At 48.5% G+C, this 16,245-nt stretch overlaps 1 protein-coding gene across 4 annotated transcripts in view; it reads right to left on the bottom strand.

Moving 5' to 3' along the window:
- Positions 1-16,245, bottom strand: part of CHST11 (carbohydrate sulfotransferase 11) — a 264,903-nt gene that overhangs the window by 140,100 nt on the left and 108,558 nt on the right. Inside the window, exon 1 of one of the 4 annotated variants that reach the window (XM_086712489.1) lies at positions 982-1,657. The exons of the other annotated variants lie outside the window; for them this stretch is intronic. Within the exon in view, the coding sequence (XP_086568615.1) occupies positions 982-1,030 (49 nt within the window). The 5' untranslated portion in view covers positions 1,031-1,657. Of the gene's footprint in view, positions 1-981; positions 1,658-16,245 lie in introns of those variants that run through there. 4 annotated transcript variants of the gene reach the window in all.

Raw genomic sequence — 16,245 nt, forward strand, 5'->3', positions numbered from 1 at the left:
CCGCAGACAACACACAACGGGCGGGCGTGGCTGCGTGTCAACGCCCCTCCATTTATGGAGGCCGAAGCCTGAATTCCAGGTAATTTTCACGTGTCAGGAAGTATTATTCTTCTTTTGAGGTTTTTTTCAACCGTGTCACAGAAACAGGCGCTGGGCTGGCTCCGGCCCGCGGGCTGCAGTTTGCTGACCTCTGCCCTGGAGAAAGGTCCCAGGTATCGCTGGGATCGGCGGAACCAGCCCCCCAACGCTCCCCGAGCCCCACGGCCCTCTCCGGGGAGGCGATCTGCGGGCCAGTGTCCATACATAAAAGCTGTTAGGATTTGACTGGGCTGTGCGGGGCAAACACTGCCTCTTTGTTCCTCCACGGCTGCCTCGACAAGAAGGGGGAAAAAAAAATCCACGTTGTGTTTTTCTTTAATTTATTGCTTCATTTTTCATTTCCACCCCAAACGAGGTAAACTGTTAAATGCACGCAAGTTGCCCTCGGTGCACAATGACATAGCAACACTTTGGAAGAGAAAAAACAGCCATAAAACTTGTAAAATTATGCTCACGCCGTGCGAGATTAACTCTCCCCATGGCGGCAGACAGGCTCACCGAGACTGGGGCTGCAGACCGCCGCGGTGAGAACCCCACCGTGGAGTCCATTAAAAGTCAGCTTTTATGGGGGGCAGTATTATTTAATTGGTTTATTTTTCTAATACAAGGCCTTTAAAACGCTTTGACCGTGTGGGGCCCGCAACACGGGCCCTTTCCCAAGGCCGTCTGTCCTCGGGGCCTCCTCCAGCCCTGGCCGTGCGGGCTTCGTTGGACGCCCCGTGAATCAGCTTTGGCTTTGGCACGCCAGGCCACAAAAGCCAAAGGGGCTTTGTGTGCCTTTTGCGCGAATGACAACAGTCTCACTATTTATGGAGTGAGTGCTCATTGTGTGCTAGGCACTTGGTTAAGGGTAATCCTTCCCACAGAGAAGGAAGTACTAACCTCTCTGAGCCTCTCTTGACTTCAGCAACTTGACCAAGGTCAAGACCATGGAGGCGGAAAGTTGCCCTGCCAAGGCTCAAACCTGACCGCTAGGCTCTTCACATCCAAATGGTAGCAGTGGGGACCTACTGCGTGCCTGGGACACAAAGGAAGGGTTGGCAATTAGGCAAACAAGTGGTAAGTCTGTTTATCCCACGTGTGTCCTAGGAAAAGTGGCATCAGAGAAGGCTGGGCAACTGACACTCACGGATGGTGGCAGCCACGGTTTAGAGAACCCTCACGGTGTGCCGAGCAGTTCACACATAAATCTGCACAGAAGTCTCACAGGGTGGGTACCACCGCTATCCCCATTTTATGGATAGGAGTAACTGAGGCAGGGGTAGGTAACTTGCCCAGGTCTTGCGACTAGGAAGAGGTGAAGACTGGCTTCTGACACAGGCAGCCCATGCTCTCAGCTGCTGCCATGCTGGGCTGATGGTCAAGTGCCAAGTTTCCTCCTGACCCGGCCCAAGACTGGGTTGGCTGGCCACTTCTAGGACAGGCGATCTAAAATGTAATCTGGTGTTACAGGAGTCATTGCGGTGATGTGATATGAGGGCCAGACTATTAACTAACAGTTATTAGTATACTGCATTCATCCAACACACTTTTCTCAAGCACCTGCGTATGATATGCCAGGCATGGGCACGGGGGTAGAGACCCTCTCCACCTCATTCACATTTTTCCCCGGTGCTTGGCACACAGTAGGTACTCAAAAAAGCTTATAAATGAGCTAGGATTAAAGGCTTCCTTTTAAAAAATATTTATTTATTTTGAGAGAGAGAGAGAGAAAGAGCAGGGGAGGGGCAGAGAGAGAGAATCCCAAGCAGGCTCTGTGCTGTCAGTGCAGAGCCCGAGGCGGGGCTCAATCCCAGATCCCACGACTGTGAGACCGTGACCGGAGCTGAAATCGAGACGCGTAACCGCCTGAGCCACCCAGGTGCCCCGTAAGGCTTCCTTTATAAGCACCGGACAGGCTTTTTCTGCTCCACAAGGAAGAAACCACCAGTGGCATCAGCATTTTTTTTTTTTTTTAAATAAAAGGTCTAGTGATCAAAAGCCCTAAGAAAGGAGTCCCCGAGGACATTTAACAGTGGCCTTCCGCCACCCACCCACCACCGCAAGTTTTATTTAGCTACAACACTTGCTTTTTTTCCTTCCTACACTCTAATGAACGAAATGCAAAACTGTTTTGTAAGAATCTAATTGGTTTCATTTACGGCACAATTTCTTGGACCCAGGACGTAGTCCAAGATACATAAATGAAGCTAAAATCAGAATCAAGCTCCCGTGTTTATTTTACTCTGATGAAGAGCACGTTGTTCTCAAGTGGACACTCCGCTCACAGTAAAGTGACAGCAGGTGACAGAAAGTTGGCTCACAACTAAGGAACAGAGCCCGCCTCATCCATTCCCTGACCTTGCCTGTGTCTGGGGGGGTGGAAAGGAGCTGCTGGATTGTTAATCCCAGTCGGATGACATCAAACCGAAAGGCTGTGGGGCCCTGGGTGGGAACTCATTTTTGATCCATTTCAGAAAACTGGAGATAGGTGGGATGCCCGGGGATTAGAGTCAAACTCCATCAGTTTACAGAAAAACAGTCGGACTTGATACACTTGCCTCACCTCCCCAGGGTAGCTAGCAGCAGACCCAGGGCCGGAAGTCAGGTCTCATAAAGTACAGCAAGAGTTAATAATAATAATCATGACAACTACTATTTATTGAGAATTTATCGCGTGCCTGATGCCTGACACCACGCTAAGGCTTTTTCTCACAGTGCTTCATGGACTTCTCATAAAAACCCCAGAAGTTAGAAATAACGAATGATAATAATATCATTCATTCCCATTTTACAGTTGAGGCAACTGAAGCCCAGAGAGGTTAAGTAACTTGCCCAAGATCACACAGCCAGCAAATGGCACAACAAATGGCAAATTCAAACCCAGGCCTGCTTCCAGAAATGGTGGTCTTCACCACTGTGCCATGCTGTCCCTCAAGACGGCAGACCACGCCCGCACCCTTGGAGCCGCCACCGCAGAATCTGTGCTCTCCCTCCCGCCAACGTCCAAAGTGAGGCGCTTCGTACTAAATCACCCAGATCCACACGGGCCTCCGCTCCCCCTCCCGCGGACAAATCAGCCCCAACACCCAACTGACTTCGCTCTCCAAATCTGGTTTTGCTAACAGCCTGAGCACGATCCCTCACCTACACCACCATGCTCTGAGGGTGCAGCAATGCGGTTACAGACGTGTCTTCCCCAAATGCACAAAATCATGCTGTGCCTGAGTGAGTGCCGTCTGGGCCATCCATCAAAGCGAAGCTGGAATGGGGGCGTGTCTAGGTCAAGGGCATAAAGCTGGGAGAAGCGAGAGTGACCCCCAGTAATCTCGGAGGAAGCCATTCTTATATAAAGACAGGCCATCTGCTTTGTAACGGCAGGACCCACAGCCTGCCCCGAAAGGCCACTACGTCACGGCTCTCCCCATCTCTGTGGAGGTCACCAGGCTGGAGCTACAGTGAGCGACCATCCTGACCTGCCTGGGACTGAGGAGATTCCTGGAGCTCCGGACTTTGTCCAGGCTGAAACCAAGAGAGTCACGGGCACCGAGTAGCACCCTTTAGATTCAAATCCTGGTTTCACTATTAACCAGCCTTCGGGCCTTCGGTCAACTTTTTATAATTGTTATTTTAGAGAGAGAGGTACAGCATGAGTGGGGGGTGGAGGGGGAGAGGGAGAGGGAAAGGAAGAGGGGGAGAGAGAGAGAGAGGAAGAGAGAGGGAGGGAGAGAGGGAGAGAGAGAAAGAAAGAATCTTAAGCAGGCTCCACGCTCGGTGCTGACCTGGATACGGGGCTCGATCCCACGACTCTGGGATCATGGCCTGAGCCAAAGTCAAGAGTAGATGCTCATCACACCCCCTTCAGTCAACTTCTTAATCTCCGAAACGCAACTAGACAGCAGTAATAGTGCCTACATCCTGGGATGGTTTTGGAAATTAAAGGAAAATGTAAAGTAGCCAGGTCCGTAGTATCCATGTGAAAAGTCACAGGCCTGGATCCTACAGCTGGCTCTCTTTGCCACCAAACAAGAGCCTCACTTGGAACCAAGTCCCCCCCGGACACTCAGATTTCTCCTTGGTGAGATGCAGAGGTAAAACCAGGTGGTCTCTAAATTCCTGACATCTAAGCACAGGGCAATGGGAAGACTCCCTGGAGAAGCTCGGGTTAAATGAGCCCTAGAGAGGTGCTGGGGGTGGGGCGGTCAGGTGGAAGGGGCAGGAGGTATAGACAGAGGGCCCAGAGGGCAGCCACGCAGTAACAGAAAAGGAGGAGAGGAAAGTGTAGGCCCAGAAGGGTTTGGGAAAGAAAAAGCAACACTCGGCTTTGAGATCTATTTCTTATCAATTTCTGCCCAGTTTACAACCCACCACCAAAGGCTGGCCTTCTAGTTGAAACGAAGAGGTTTCTCAAATGAAGAAATACCATCTACAAAGAATAATTAATAATACAAAAATCGGAACCCCCCACCAAAAAAAAAAAAAAAATCAAACTCTGATATGGAAGCCCTGGGGGGGCGGGGCACGGGCCACACCGCCAGTTGCCGGAACAAAGCCCTCTTGTCACAGTGACCCAGGGCCTGAAATGCCACAGGGAGGGAATCAGAGTGGAAGGAACCCAACCCTCTCCCAGAAGCACCCGTGAACCTGGCCTTCCAGGAGCACTCATATTCTTTTAGAGTTCAGCATCTCCTTTGGACCACCACTCTCCTTTTAAAGCACGAAGGAAAAAATAAAAAACAAAACCCCGCTTTGACTCACGCACTAACATCAGAACCCGAATGAGTTGTTCTGCCCAGATTTCTGGAAGGAATTTTAGGACCAGAGGAAAGAGGAAGAGAAAAGAAAACAAAGGGGAAGGGTGGGGAGGAGCAGGATAAGCTACTAAAGCTCCCAGGATTCTTGGACATCACAGACTGGCTTAGAACTGGCTCAATCCCAAGTAGTTCCCATAAAGCTGAGAAGGAAACAGAGGTACGTAAGTCCTCACAAACACGGCGTCTGTAGCTAACACATCAAACTTGTCTCAAACACTCAGGAATTTCTATCTCTGGGAGATTTCGTTTTATCTCAAGGAATCTGAGGCTCTTTGGATCCAGTGTGTATTCAACACATTTCGCAAGTCCAGATGGGCTCAGGTTTTTGCGTTCCCCGTTTGCTCCTGCCAAAGAATTAAGAATCAAAACTCGTGTCTGGAGTCGGAGGCGTTCTGACCACTCCCCCTCATTTTCAGAGGAGAAAGCGTGGCCCAGTCAGGGGACAGGAGAGCCAACGTTCCCACTGCAGGGCTGGAAAAGAAGAGCCAGGCCTGCCCTACCCTCGGCCAGCTCATCCCTCACCTCTGAGTCCCTGGCAGCCCAGCCCCACGGTCCTCTCGTTGGCCCCCCTCCCCATGCCCTCTGCCCAACTAGGTGCTTAGCGCGTAACAGGTACTCAGCACATTTGCGTCAAATGAATGAGCTAAAACAACAGGTCAGGTGATCTGAGGGTTTAACCAAAGACACTGTTTCTGTTAAAGAGCACCAGGCCAGGCCGCTTACTACCAGCAGAAGAACAAAGAGTTCAAAGTGTGTTAGCTGACATGCATCCTCAAAAGTATTTAGTTATTTGGCTTTCTTCGTTAAAGGAACTAAAACAAACAAAAACACAAGGCAAAATTAGTACGATCCGTTCCAGTGGAACTGGGGTGTGCCGTCAGCGAGTTCTACAAGCACTCAGGAGAGCTAGCCTTTATTACCGTCTCACCCCTACTCACCACCACTACCCTGGAGGGCAGTGGTATCACACCCATGTCAAAGACAAACTGAGGCTCGGAGGGGTGGAAGAATTCACCCGATGGCGCAGCTTTGTGAGCAGCAGAACTGGGATTCAAACCATCCATTCTATGCACGCACATCTGTAGCATCTCCCCCACTCCTGTGAAATGAGCCTTATTAGAGCTTGTAGAGGCTGGAGCTGGAGGAGGCCAAGAAAAAGACAACCCTGAATATTGACCCAGGGCCCTCCAACCAACCAGGCTTCGGGGGTTTTACAAAACATTCAGCACACTTGTATTTGTAGGCAGCTTTTCAGGAGTCCCCAAACACAGGCGGAAGCCCCAGGACACGGGGGTTCGACCTGAGCTAACATTAATGCTCTATTACCAAACTTCAGTTTTCCAACTTCCTTTATCCACCTTCTCACAGTCCCTGCAATAACCCAGAGCCATGGAATACCATTTCAGATCTGTTTTTCCTCGTTGGAGACCCCACTAGCAACCACTAAAGAACACTGACGGATTTGGGTTTTATTTGATTTGGAAATCATCAGAACCCTTATGATAGCTAATTCCCATGTCGGTCTCCTTTCCCTACCGTAAGCTCCACAGACTTCCTGATGCCCAGCCTGTGGAGGTGTTGGCAGAACCAAAGTGAATTAAACTTTTGGCAGATGGAGGTCAAGGGTATAAATCCAAGAATTAGGTGAAAGCATTCCATATAACTCTGGAAGAGAAAAGTCACAGCTTCATCTGGGAGCCAGGAGATTTACTGTCACACAAACCTTCCACGGAGATACTCAGCTCTGAAGAACATACCATATACCCTACAACATTGACCTGCCAGGGAAAGAACTGAGCCATCAAACATACTGACCAAAACCGAGGGCCGCTACACTCACCCTCTTTTGGGTGATTCTGGCCCATCTGCAAAATTTTCCCCAGAGCAGAGCGTTGTGCCCACTTCCAAAAAGCACAGAGTCCCTGCCCAAGTGCAAACCAGCTGTACCAGACAGGTTAATGCAGAATCAGGCGCATCTTGGACAAGAAGAGCCTTTGGAGGCCATCTGGCTCAATGGCTTTCACACAAGCAAAGGGAAGGGGTAAATACGGTTGGAGAAAAGTACCCTCAAATTTGATTCCGAGTAAGCAAGACAAATGGCAGGATGCAACTCTCAAAAACGATCTTTCTGGGGCGCCTGGGGGGCTCAGTCGGTTAAGCGCCCGACTTCAGCTCAGGCCACGATCTCACGGTTCGTGGGTTCGAGCCCTGCATCGGGCTCTGTGCCGACAGCTCAGAGCCTGGAGCCTGCTTCAGATCCTGCGTCTCCCTCTCTCTCTGCCCCTTCCCTGCTCATGCTCTGTCTCTCAAAAATGAATAAGCGTTTAAAAAAAAATTTTTTTAAAAAGATCTTTCTGGACAGTAGTGTTTACGTAGCCCACCCCAGGACAGCATGGAAGAGGTGAGGAGAGGAGGTGCCAGGCACTGAAACGTTAAGAAACCCCAATCCAGCGGAACCCACCCCGCCCACAGCCCCATTCCACAGGTGGAGAAATGGGCGTCCAGGAGCATAAGTGATTCGTTCAAGGTCACAAAGCTAGAGACCTTCTGTCTCCTGTCCTTTTGCCCCAGCTTACATGTGATGAACTGGTATTTTCTATTCTCTTCTATTTTTTTTAGTACTTGTGCGAACTCATTAGGCCCTGTGCGCTCGCTGTTCCCTCACCTGTAATATTCTTCCCCCTGGTCTTGCTCACATTATCGGCTCCCCAGAGAGCCCCCCACCTGCCACCACACTACCTAACACAGTCTGTCTCTTCTTTCTCACGGTCTCCCCTCTGGTTTGTTTTTTATCCTTCTTCAAGGTACCTATTGTCTTTTGACTTTTTTTTTTTTAATAAAATAGTATTTATTTTTATTTATTTTGAGAGAGACAGAGACAGTGCGAGTGGGGGAGGGGCAGAGAGCGAGGAGACAATCCCAGGCAGACTCGGTGCTGCAAGGGCAGAGCTTGATGCGGGGCTGGAACTCACAACACCGTGAGATCATGTGACCTGAGCCAAAACCAAGAGTTGGACGCTTAACTGACTGAGCCACCCAGGTGCCCCTATTTTATTTTTTAAGTTTATTTATTTTGTGAGGGGCAGAGAGAGCACGAACCGGGGAGGGGCAGAGAGAGAGAGAGAGAGAGAGAGAGAGAGAGAGAGAATCCCGACACAAGGCTTGATCTCATTACCATGAGATCGTGACCTGAGCCTAAATCAAGAGCCGGACCCTTAATGGACTGAGCCACCCAGGCACCCCAAGGCTTTTTACTTTAAATGCTTTATTGGCCACTGCCCATTGCCACCATAAGACTCAAAGCTTGAGAGGAGAGACCCGGATTGTCTTATCTACCACAATATCCTCAGTTACCTAAAAGTGTGCCTAACTTCAGCGCCTGGATGAATGAACGAATGAACACAGGAATGACTGAATTTGAGCTCTTTTCCCAAAAGATGAGAAACGAGACCATTTTTGAAACACAGTTACCATAGTCCTATGTCTTCAAAACCTGCCTGCTAAGAGTCATCTGAGGTACTTGTAAAAAAGGCCTATCTCCACAGCCCCTCTGAATCAGGCTCCCCCAGAAAGAGAAGAGGAGATTGAGCACCCCCAAGGGATTCAGATCTCAGAAGGCTTTGGAGACACAGCACATACAGACGGTGCACATGCGGGGCGATCTGGAGAAGAGGAGGGGGAAACCGGGGCCAGTGAGTTCAGGGGCCTGGGTGCAGGGTGTCACAGGGAAGGTCCTTACAAGGACCGGGTGGAGCCGGGCCGCAAAGGGCGTGCTGGCGAGGCTGAGGCATCTTCATTTCCTTGTTGACACCTAACTCCTTCCAGAAAGGATTTGAGGCTAGACTGGGAAAACATTCATGTGACTCTGTAGTCAAGAGGGAGCCCCTGGAAACCATCTTTGAGGCACAGAACAACACAAACGGGGTTTTGCCAATGTTTTTAAGTTGTGCTAAAATACACACAACGGAAAATTTACCAGTTTAGCCGTTTTTAGGTGTGCAGTTAAGTAGCATGACGTACATTCACACGGCTGTGTAACCGTCACCACCAACCGTCTCCAGAACTTTATTTTCTCATCCCAAAGTGAAACTCTGGACCCATCAAACACCAACTCCCCATCCCCCTCTCCTTCCAGCCCCTGGCAACCACTATTCTATTTCCTGTCCCCGAATTTAACGATTCTAAGTACTTCACACAAGTGGAATCGTACAGTATTTCACTTAGTACAATGTCTTCAAGGTTCACCCATATTGTAGCAGAAGTCAAAATCTCCTTTTTAAGGCTGGGTAATATTTCACCGTGTGCATAAACCACCTTTGACATATCCAGTCATCCGTCAATGGACACTTGAGTTGTTCCCACCTTTCGGCTGCTGGGAAGAATGCCTGTTCCAAACACGGGCGTGCCTGAGACGTCCTGCTCAGACGTGAAGTGTGAACCTAAAGGGGCCCCTGAGGCTTCTGGGGGAGCGTGCTGGCTGGGGGCCTCCGAGCGGGCGCTGTGGGGCCCGTAGGTGGCCACAGGAGCATGGTTGATGAGCGCCAACCCAGCAGGGAGGTCTGCCGTCAGCTCACGCCTTAACCAGGTCTTGGAGCCCAGCAAGGAAGACGAGTGGCGTGAAACTACCTGCTGGGATTTGGCTCCTGCACAGAGGCATCTGAAGCAGGCCTCAGTGATGAGTGTGGGTGATCGGTTCCGAGAGCCATGAAGAAATTCCAGGCCACTGAGGCAGTGCCCCAAAAAGCTGCTGGAGAAGATGCCCCCCAGATGGAGAGAGCAAGACCGTTTCCTTAAAAACCCAGCATGATTTCAAATTAAATACAGAAAATGTCCACAACAGGACAATATACAGAAAGTAGACTAGCGGTCACCTAAGGCCTGGGCGGGATGGCGAACGACGGTAAATGAACCTAAAGGTTCCACTTTAGGGAGACGGAAATATTCTCAAATTAAATTGTGGTGATGGCTGTATAACTCTGGAAACATACTAAACGTCACTGAATTCTACACTCAGACTAGGTGAATTTTGTACGTCAATGCTATCTCAATAAGGCTATTTAAAAAAAAAAAAAAGTATAGAAATGTTTCTGAGGAAAATCCAGAAGATTAATAGTTTCAAGATTTTAACCTATTTGAGTAGGAGATCTACCTTGGAATCCCAGCATGAAAGGTTTAGTTGAATAATTCATTTGACTTGAGATTTTTTTTTTTTTAAGAAATCTGTAGTTTTTTGTTTTTTGTTTTTTTTTTAGTTTATTTATTTATTTATTTTGAGAGAGAGAGAGAGAGAGAGAGACAGAGTGAGCGAGGGAGACAGAGTATCTCAAGCAGGCTCCGCACCGCCAGCACAGAGCCCGATGTGGGGCTTGAACTTACAAAACTGTGAGATCACGACCTGACCCAAAACCAAGAGTCAGATGCTTAACCGACTGAGCCACCCAGGAGCCCCAGACTTGAGATTTTAAGTTGAAATCTGGTTTACACATACTCTTGGGGCATTTTAAAAAACATTAATTTAGTCAACATACTCCTAAATTTGAGGTATTAGATCTGTACTCTAAGTCCTTGTTTGTTAATCAGGCAACTGAAGTACTCCAAGAAGACATTAAATATATTAAATTTTAAATGCAATTTAAAATGTGAAAAGCAGGTTAAGCTTGTTAAAGAATCAAATATTAATCAAAGGCTACCCTGAATGTAGCCGTGAAAATTTTCCAGGCTTATAAGGAGAGTCAGATTCTTTTTTTTTTTTGTCTTTAAATTTACATCCAAGTTAGTTAGCTTATAGTGCAACAATGATTTCAGTAGATTCCTTAATGCCCCTTCCCCATTTAGCCCATCCCCCCCCCACAACCCCTCCAGCAGCCCTCTGTTCTCCATATTTAAGAGTCTCTTATGTTTTGTCGCCCTCCCTGTTTTTATATTATTTTTGCTTCCCTTCCCTTATGGTCATCTGTTCTGTGTCTTAAACTCCTCATATGAGTGAAGTCCTATGATACTTGTCTTTCTCTGACTAATTTCGGTTAGCATAATACCCTCTAGTTCCAACCACATGGTTGCAAATGGCAAGATTTCATTCTTTTTGATTGCCGAGGAATACTCCATTGTCTATATATACCACATCTTTATCCATTCATCCATTGATGGACATTTGGGCTCTTTCCATACTTTGGCTATTGTCATTAGTGCTGCTATAAACATGGGGTACACGTGTCCCTTCAAAACAGCACACCTGTATCCCTTGGATAAATACCTAGTAGTGCAATTGCTGGGTCGTAGGGTAGTTCTTTTTTTGATTTTTTGAGGAACCTCCATACTGTTTTCCAGAGCGACTGCACCAGTCTGCATTTCCAGCAGCCGTGCAAAAGAGATCCTTTTTCTCTACATCCGAGGAGAGTCAGATTCTTAACTTAAAGGCTAGCATCCTAGACTTGCAGCCTTGTTCTTCTAGAAGCTTTTTCTGTACACAGCTGTCACTTTCAATGACATGAAAACCCTCCCAGTAACAGAAGGTGGGGAATCTGAGTGTCTGGGGTGAAGGAGAACCAACCTCCAGCCCCATTCCGTTCCCGAAAACCCGACAGGAGTGGACAAATTTTACTGTTGAGAAACATAAGACCCTGTGGAAAAACAGAGTTCAAGGAATTGAAATTGGCAGTTCACCTAGGAAAGCCCTTATAAATGATGTTTTATGTTCCCTTAAATAAAACAAGAGAGACAGCAGGGGCAGGACAGCTCATCTTAATTATGTTCTATACCTTGAAGAAGTAATTACGGACATTGTTCAGTTACTAATTTTCATTTACCCTTCCTTGCATGCTGGAGACTTTCCATACTCTCCCCTGCAGTTTGCCTGGAATGCTTATAAATGTATTTTGCAGCGATGCAGATAATATGCCAAAATCCTTTCTTCCCTGTGGCTGGTGCTCCAAGTCTGATTTTACGACTTGGAGACATTTATGTCTGCCTCTGGGGTTCCCCTGCAGCTTCAGAGACAGGCAATAATGCGGCTGCTTGAGAAGGGAAATATTTCAGGTAACCTTTATGCAAGCCACTCAAGCATGGCGGGGCATTAACCCCAAATCCACTCTCTCCCTTCAAGTACAGAAAGCTGTTCAGCTCTGTGCAGGGTAATTTCGCTCAAATGCAGTCGGCCTGTGCCGGGCACCCTACTTCTTGTACGAATCTCTGTTCCCTCTTGGCCACACAGGGACGGTCGCCCATCCTTTGTCTGTCTCAAGGCCACCTGGGCAAAACTTGAGCATTCCCAGGCTTCTGTTTTCTTTCCCTTTTCTCCACCGTGTCCTAGAAGGTGGAAAGGGGTCCTGGCTAGACTATGGTGTTGTGGATTGAATAGTGGCCCCCCCGAAATTCATGCCCACTTAGAACACCTCAGAATGGGACCTTATTTGGAAATACGGTCTTAGCACGTATAATCAGTTAAATTAAGATGAGGTCATCCTTGGGGTGCCTGTGTGGCTAAGTCAGTTAAGCGTCGGACTTCGGCCCAGGTCATGATCTCACGGTTTGTGAGTTCGAGCCCCGTGTCGGGCTCTGTGCTGACAGCTCAGAGCCTGGAGCCTGCTTCGGATTATGTGTCTCCTCCTCTCTCTCTGTCCTTCCCATGCTCATGCTCTGTCTCTGTCTTTCAATAATAAATAAACGTTTAAAAAAAAAAAAAAAAGACGAGGTCATCCTGGACTGGGGTGGGCCCTAAATCCAATGGCTGCTGTTCTCCTGAGAGAGGAGAGGACACAGAGACAGACACACATGGAGAAGATCCTGCACAGATGGAGACAGAGGGTGGAGGGGCACGACTACAGGCAAGCCAAGGAGCGCCAAGGACTGACGGGAGCCACCAGAAGCCAGGAAGAGGCAAGGAAGGATTCTACCCCAGAGCCTCCGGCCCTGCCAACACCTCGCTTTCAGACTTGCAGCTCCTAGAACTGCGAGGGACCAGATTGCTGCTGTTGAAGCCACCGGAGCTTGTGGTACGTCGTTAAGGCTGCCCTAGGAAACGAATACACACGGGCTCAGGTCCTGTATGACCCTGACAATGTATTCCAACCTCTCGGCCTCGGTCACCTCTCTGTAAAATGGGGCTAACAATGTACCTACTTAGTAGGAATGTTGTGAGGACAAAATAAAGTAATCCACGTCAGGCCTTCGTAAGGGCTTAGTAAACCAGAATTAGGTACCACTCCTGATGTCTGGTAATACCTTCTCTTTCTAACCGTTCCCCAAGACAGCATTGCAAAAGTCTCTTCTATTCCACCCAGAAATCTCACTGTTACAGACATGATACATACACATTCATCTGTGGACACGAGATGATCTCACAGATCGGCGAGGGGAGTTGGTGACTTACGGTGGAGGTCTAACCAATCTGGATTTGCTCAAGACGAGCGTGAGGCAGCTGCGGGCTGCCGAAAGGGGGGTGTTGAACAGACGGCGTGTGTACCTCTCCTCCAGAAGCAAGAGATGGCTAGAAAGAGATTATCCCCCACAACAAAACACATGCTACCCAAACCCGTAGTTTCATTTTCGTATGTCTACATGGGTTAAGGATAGGAATTATCTTTTTAACTTGTTCATGTGTATTGTGTTCTCCTGACATTTTTCTGGCACAAGATGCTAGTACTAATTTTTAAAATATCCCCACACGTACTATGTCACTGGAGCCATGAAGATGTTTATAGCCTTCGACTCCAGCGATTTCCCTCTCGGGAAATGACACCGACAGAAGCTAAAGAAATTACGCACCAAGATGCTTACCATAATGTTTCCCCTCCGATGGCCAGAAATTGTAACAACTGAAAAATGCCCATGACTAGAGCAATCGTTTCATAAATCATAGTTCACTTAAGGTACATCATTAATAAATCACAGTGTATTAACTACTCAGAAATGATACTGTTATTAAAAGTAATAACATGAAGACACGGAGAAGGGGTTTAAGTAAAAGCAGCCGATTTCAAAATATTATGAGGATCGGAATCTCAGCCACATAAATATATATACGTATAAACGACAACGTATAAACACGAAAACGCGTTCTTCCACGCTGTTTATCATCTTTCTTACTTAACAGTGATGACATCAACGTAATGCCGGATCCAGATCAACTCTAAATGTTACAGATGCTCCTGAAAGCCAGGAAAGTTCTAAACAAAGAGTTGGATTTCTCCCAACGATGAAGAGAGACTGATCTTTGACGAAGAACACAGTGAGCGTGCTTCATGCTTGCAGGTCTCAGGACTATGAGCTGCTTGAAGTATAACTTCAGTTGCTGTTATCAAGAAGTGGTGTAGGGGTGGGGCGGAGAAAAGCAGGCGCTGGAGAAGATCCGAAAGTGGGTGGAGGGAGGCGGGGGGGCGGGGGTAGAAAAGGCTCTGGGGGCAGCCATGCTCTGCTTCAATGTTATTCTTCTTGAAATGTGGTCAGAAGGAAAGACCACTGCAGCTGTGGCCTATTAAACGTGCCCACACTCCCCATCTCCCTCCCTCCCTCCCTCCCTCCCTCCCTCCCTCCCTTGTGGCGAGTCCAAGATGCAAGACTGAACCCCACTCCACAGTCTCTCTAAAGACCTGCAGCGAGAAGGCAATGAAGCCGCCGGGGGGGGGGGGGGGGGGGGGGGGGGGCGGGGGAGGGTGCGAGAGGCCCAAAGCTACTGGGGTGATTTTCCCTAGGGAAATATTTAGCATTTTGCGACTTCTCTTTTCCTTTAATAGACAGATAGGTGGATAAAGCTTTGTGACAACATGGAGAGACAGAATCCCACCTTTCTCCAAAAAGTAAGAAAGCTGTGCACAATATCCTTGTTGCTACGATGAACAGGAAGGTTGGCCTCTTGGGGGGCAGCACACGCGCCCAGCGTGAGTGTGGATATTAAAATTCTTCTCAAAGTCAGCCAGGCAGGACCTATTTACGCAAGCAAATTAAAACGCGTAAAACAGTAAGAGGGTGTTTGCAAATGTCTAGAGCTACAGGAGGATCTGACGAGAAGAGGCCAGGCGTATCAGGAAGGGCTCTGGTTCTGAGCTCGCTGCCACCAACCGCGTGGGTGACCCAGAGGAGAGGGGGACAAAACTAAGCAGAGCGTATGTGGCGTTCCTACGATATGCCATGCTGAATGCGGGGCACTCGGGGAAATGTTATTTAACCTCCCCTTCCTTGGGACCATCCTGAAACGTTAAGTGTTATCATTTCCATTTTACAGAAACAAATTCAAACAGGTTATTTGCCAGAGTCACACAGATAGCACCTGAGAGATTCTGCAGACTGATAGAGCAGGTAAATGTTTATTATCTCTGAGTGTTATCAGTGGAGATCTACCTGATATAGGAGAGGAGGGGAGCAGAGCAGACGTGAAACACACAGAAAGCAGCAGCGTTTCGCAACGCTGGGCCCATCCCCTAGTAAGAGTTAATAATGTGAAAAAATGGAAATGGGGGTTGAAATTACTTAGGAAACAGTAATGGAGCTGAGTCAAACACACCTGTCTGACTCAGCTAGGTCAAAACACTGACATGGAAGTGTTCAAACGGGCGACCAGGTGGCTCAGTCGGTTCAGCATCAGACTCTTGATTTCGGCTTGGGGCACGATCTCATGGTTCGGCACTGGGCTCTGCGCTGACAGTGCAGAGCCTGCTTGGGGTTTTCTCTCTTCCTCGTTCTCTGCCCCTCCCCCACTTACGTGTGCACGCACGCATGCACGCTCTCTGTCTCAAAATAAGTAAACTTAAAACTGTTCAAACACACACACACACACACACACACACACACACACACACACAGCAGCAGCAGCAGCAGCAGAACAACAGGGACTTCGTAGAGCAAAGTGGCTAAGGGTAAACCCCAAGGGCGGTAGAGCTCCTGCTTCTAACCCTGGCTTCTCCAGTAACCAGCCAGTGACCTTCTGCAACAGTGTCTTCACTCCCCTGTGTCTCAGGCTTCTCACCCGTAAGAGAAGAGCAAGAGAAGGTACCACGTGGTTTGTAAGTTTGTAACTTCCCTGATGAGAATCACAAGGGAAAGTACCCGCATGGTTTGTAAGTTCCCGGAAATCCCAATGCATCTCACAGTCGCAGCCTCCTCCACTTGATAGAACAGGAGGTGACGAGGATGGGTGACGGTGGGGAGCATCCCCGACTCCCTTCACGGGTCCGCCGGCCCCCGTCCCCAGACCTCCACTTCAAGCTCACCCCCCAGCACGTTTTCTTTCCTTCTTTCTCCCTCTTTATTTCCTCCCTCTCTCTGCTCTCTCAGTCTCCTGCAAGTTTGATACTTTGTTTTCCAAGCCAAAACAAATAATCTCCAAGTCCAAACGGCAAAGCGGGGCAGCATCAAACGC

The sequence above is a fragment of the Puma concolor genome, chromosome B4 (genome assembly GCF_028749965.1).
Source record: "Puma concolor isolate L17-30 chromosome B4, mPumCon1.1.hap2, whole genome shotgun sequence".
NCBI classification, from domain to species: domain Eukaryota; kingdom Metazoa; phylum Chordata; class Mammalia; order Carnivora; family Felidae; genus Puma; species Puma concolor.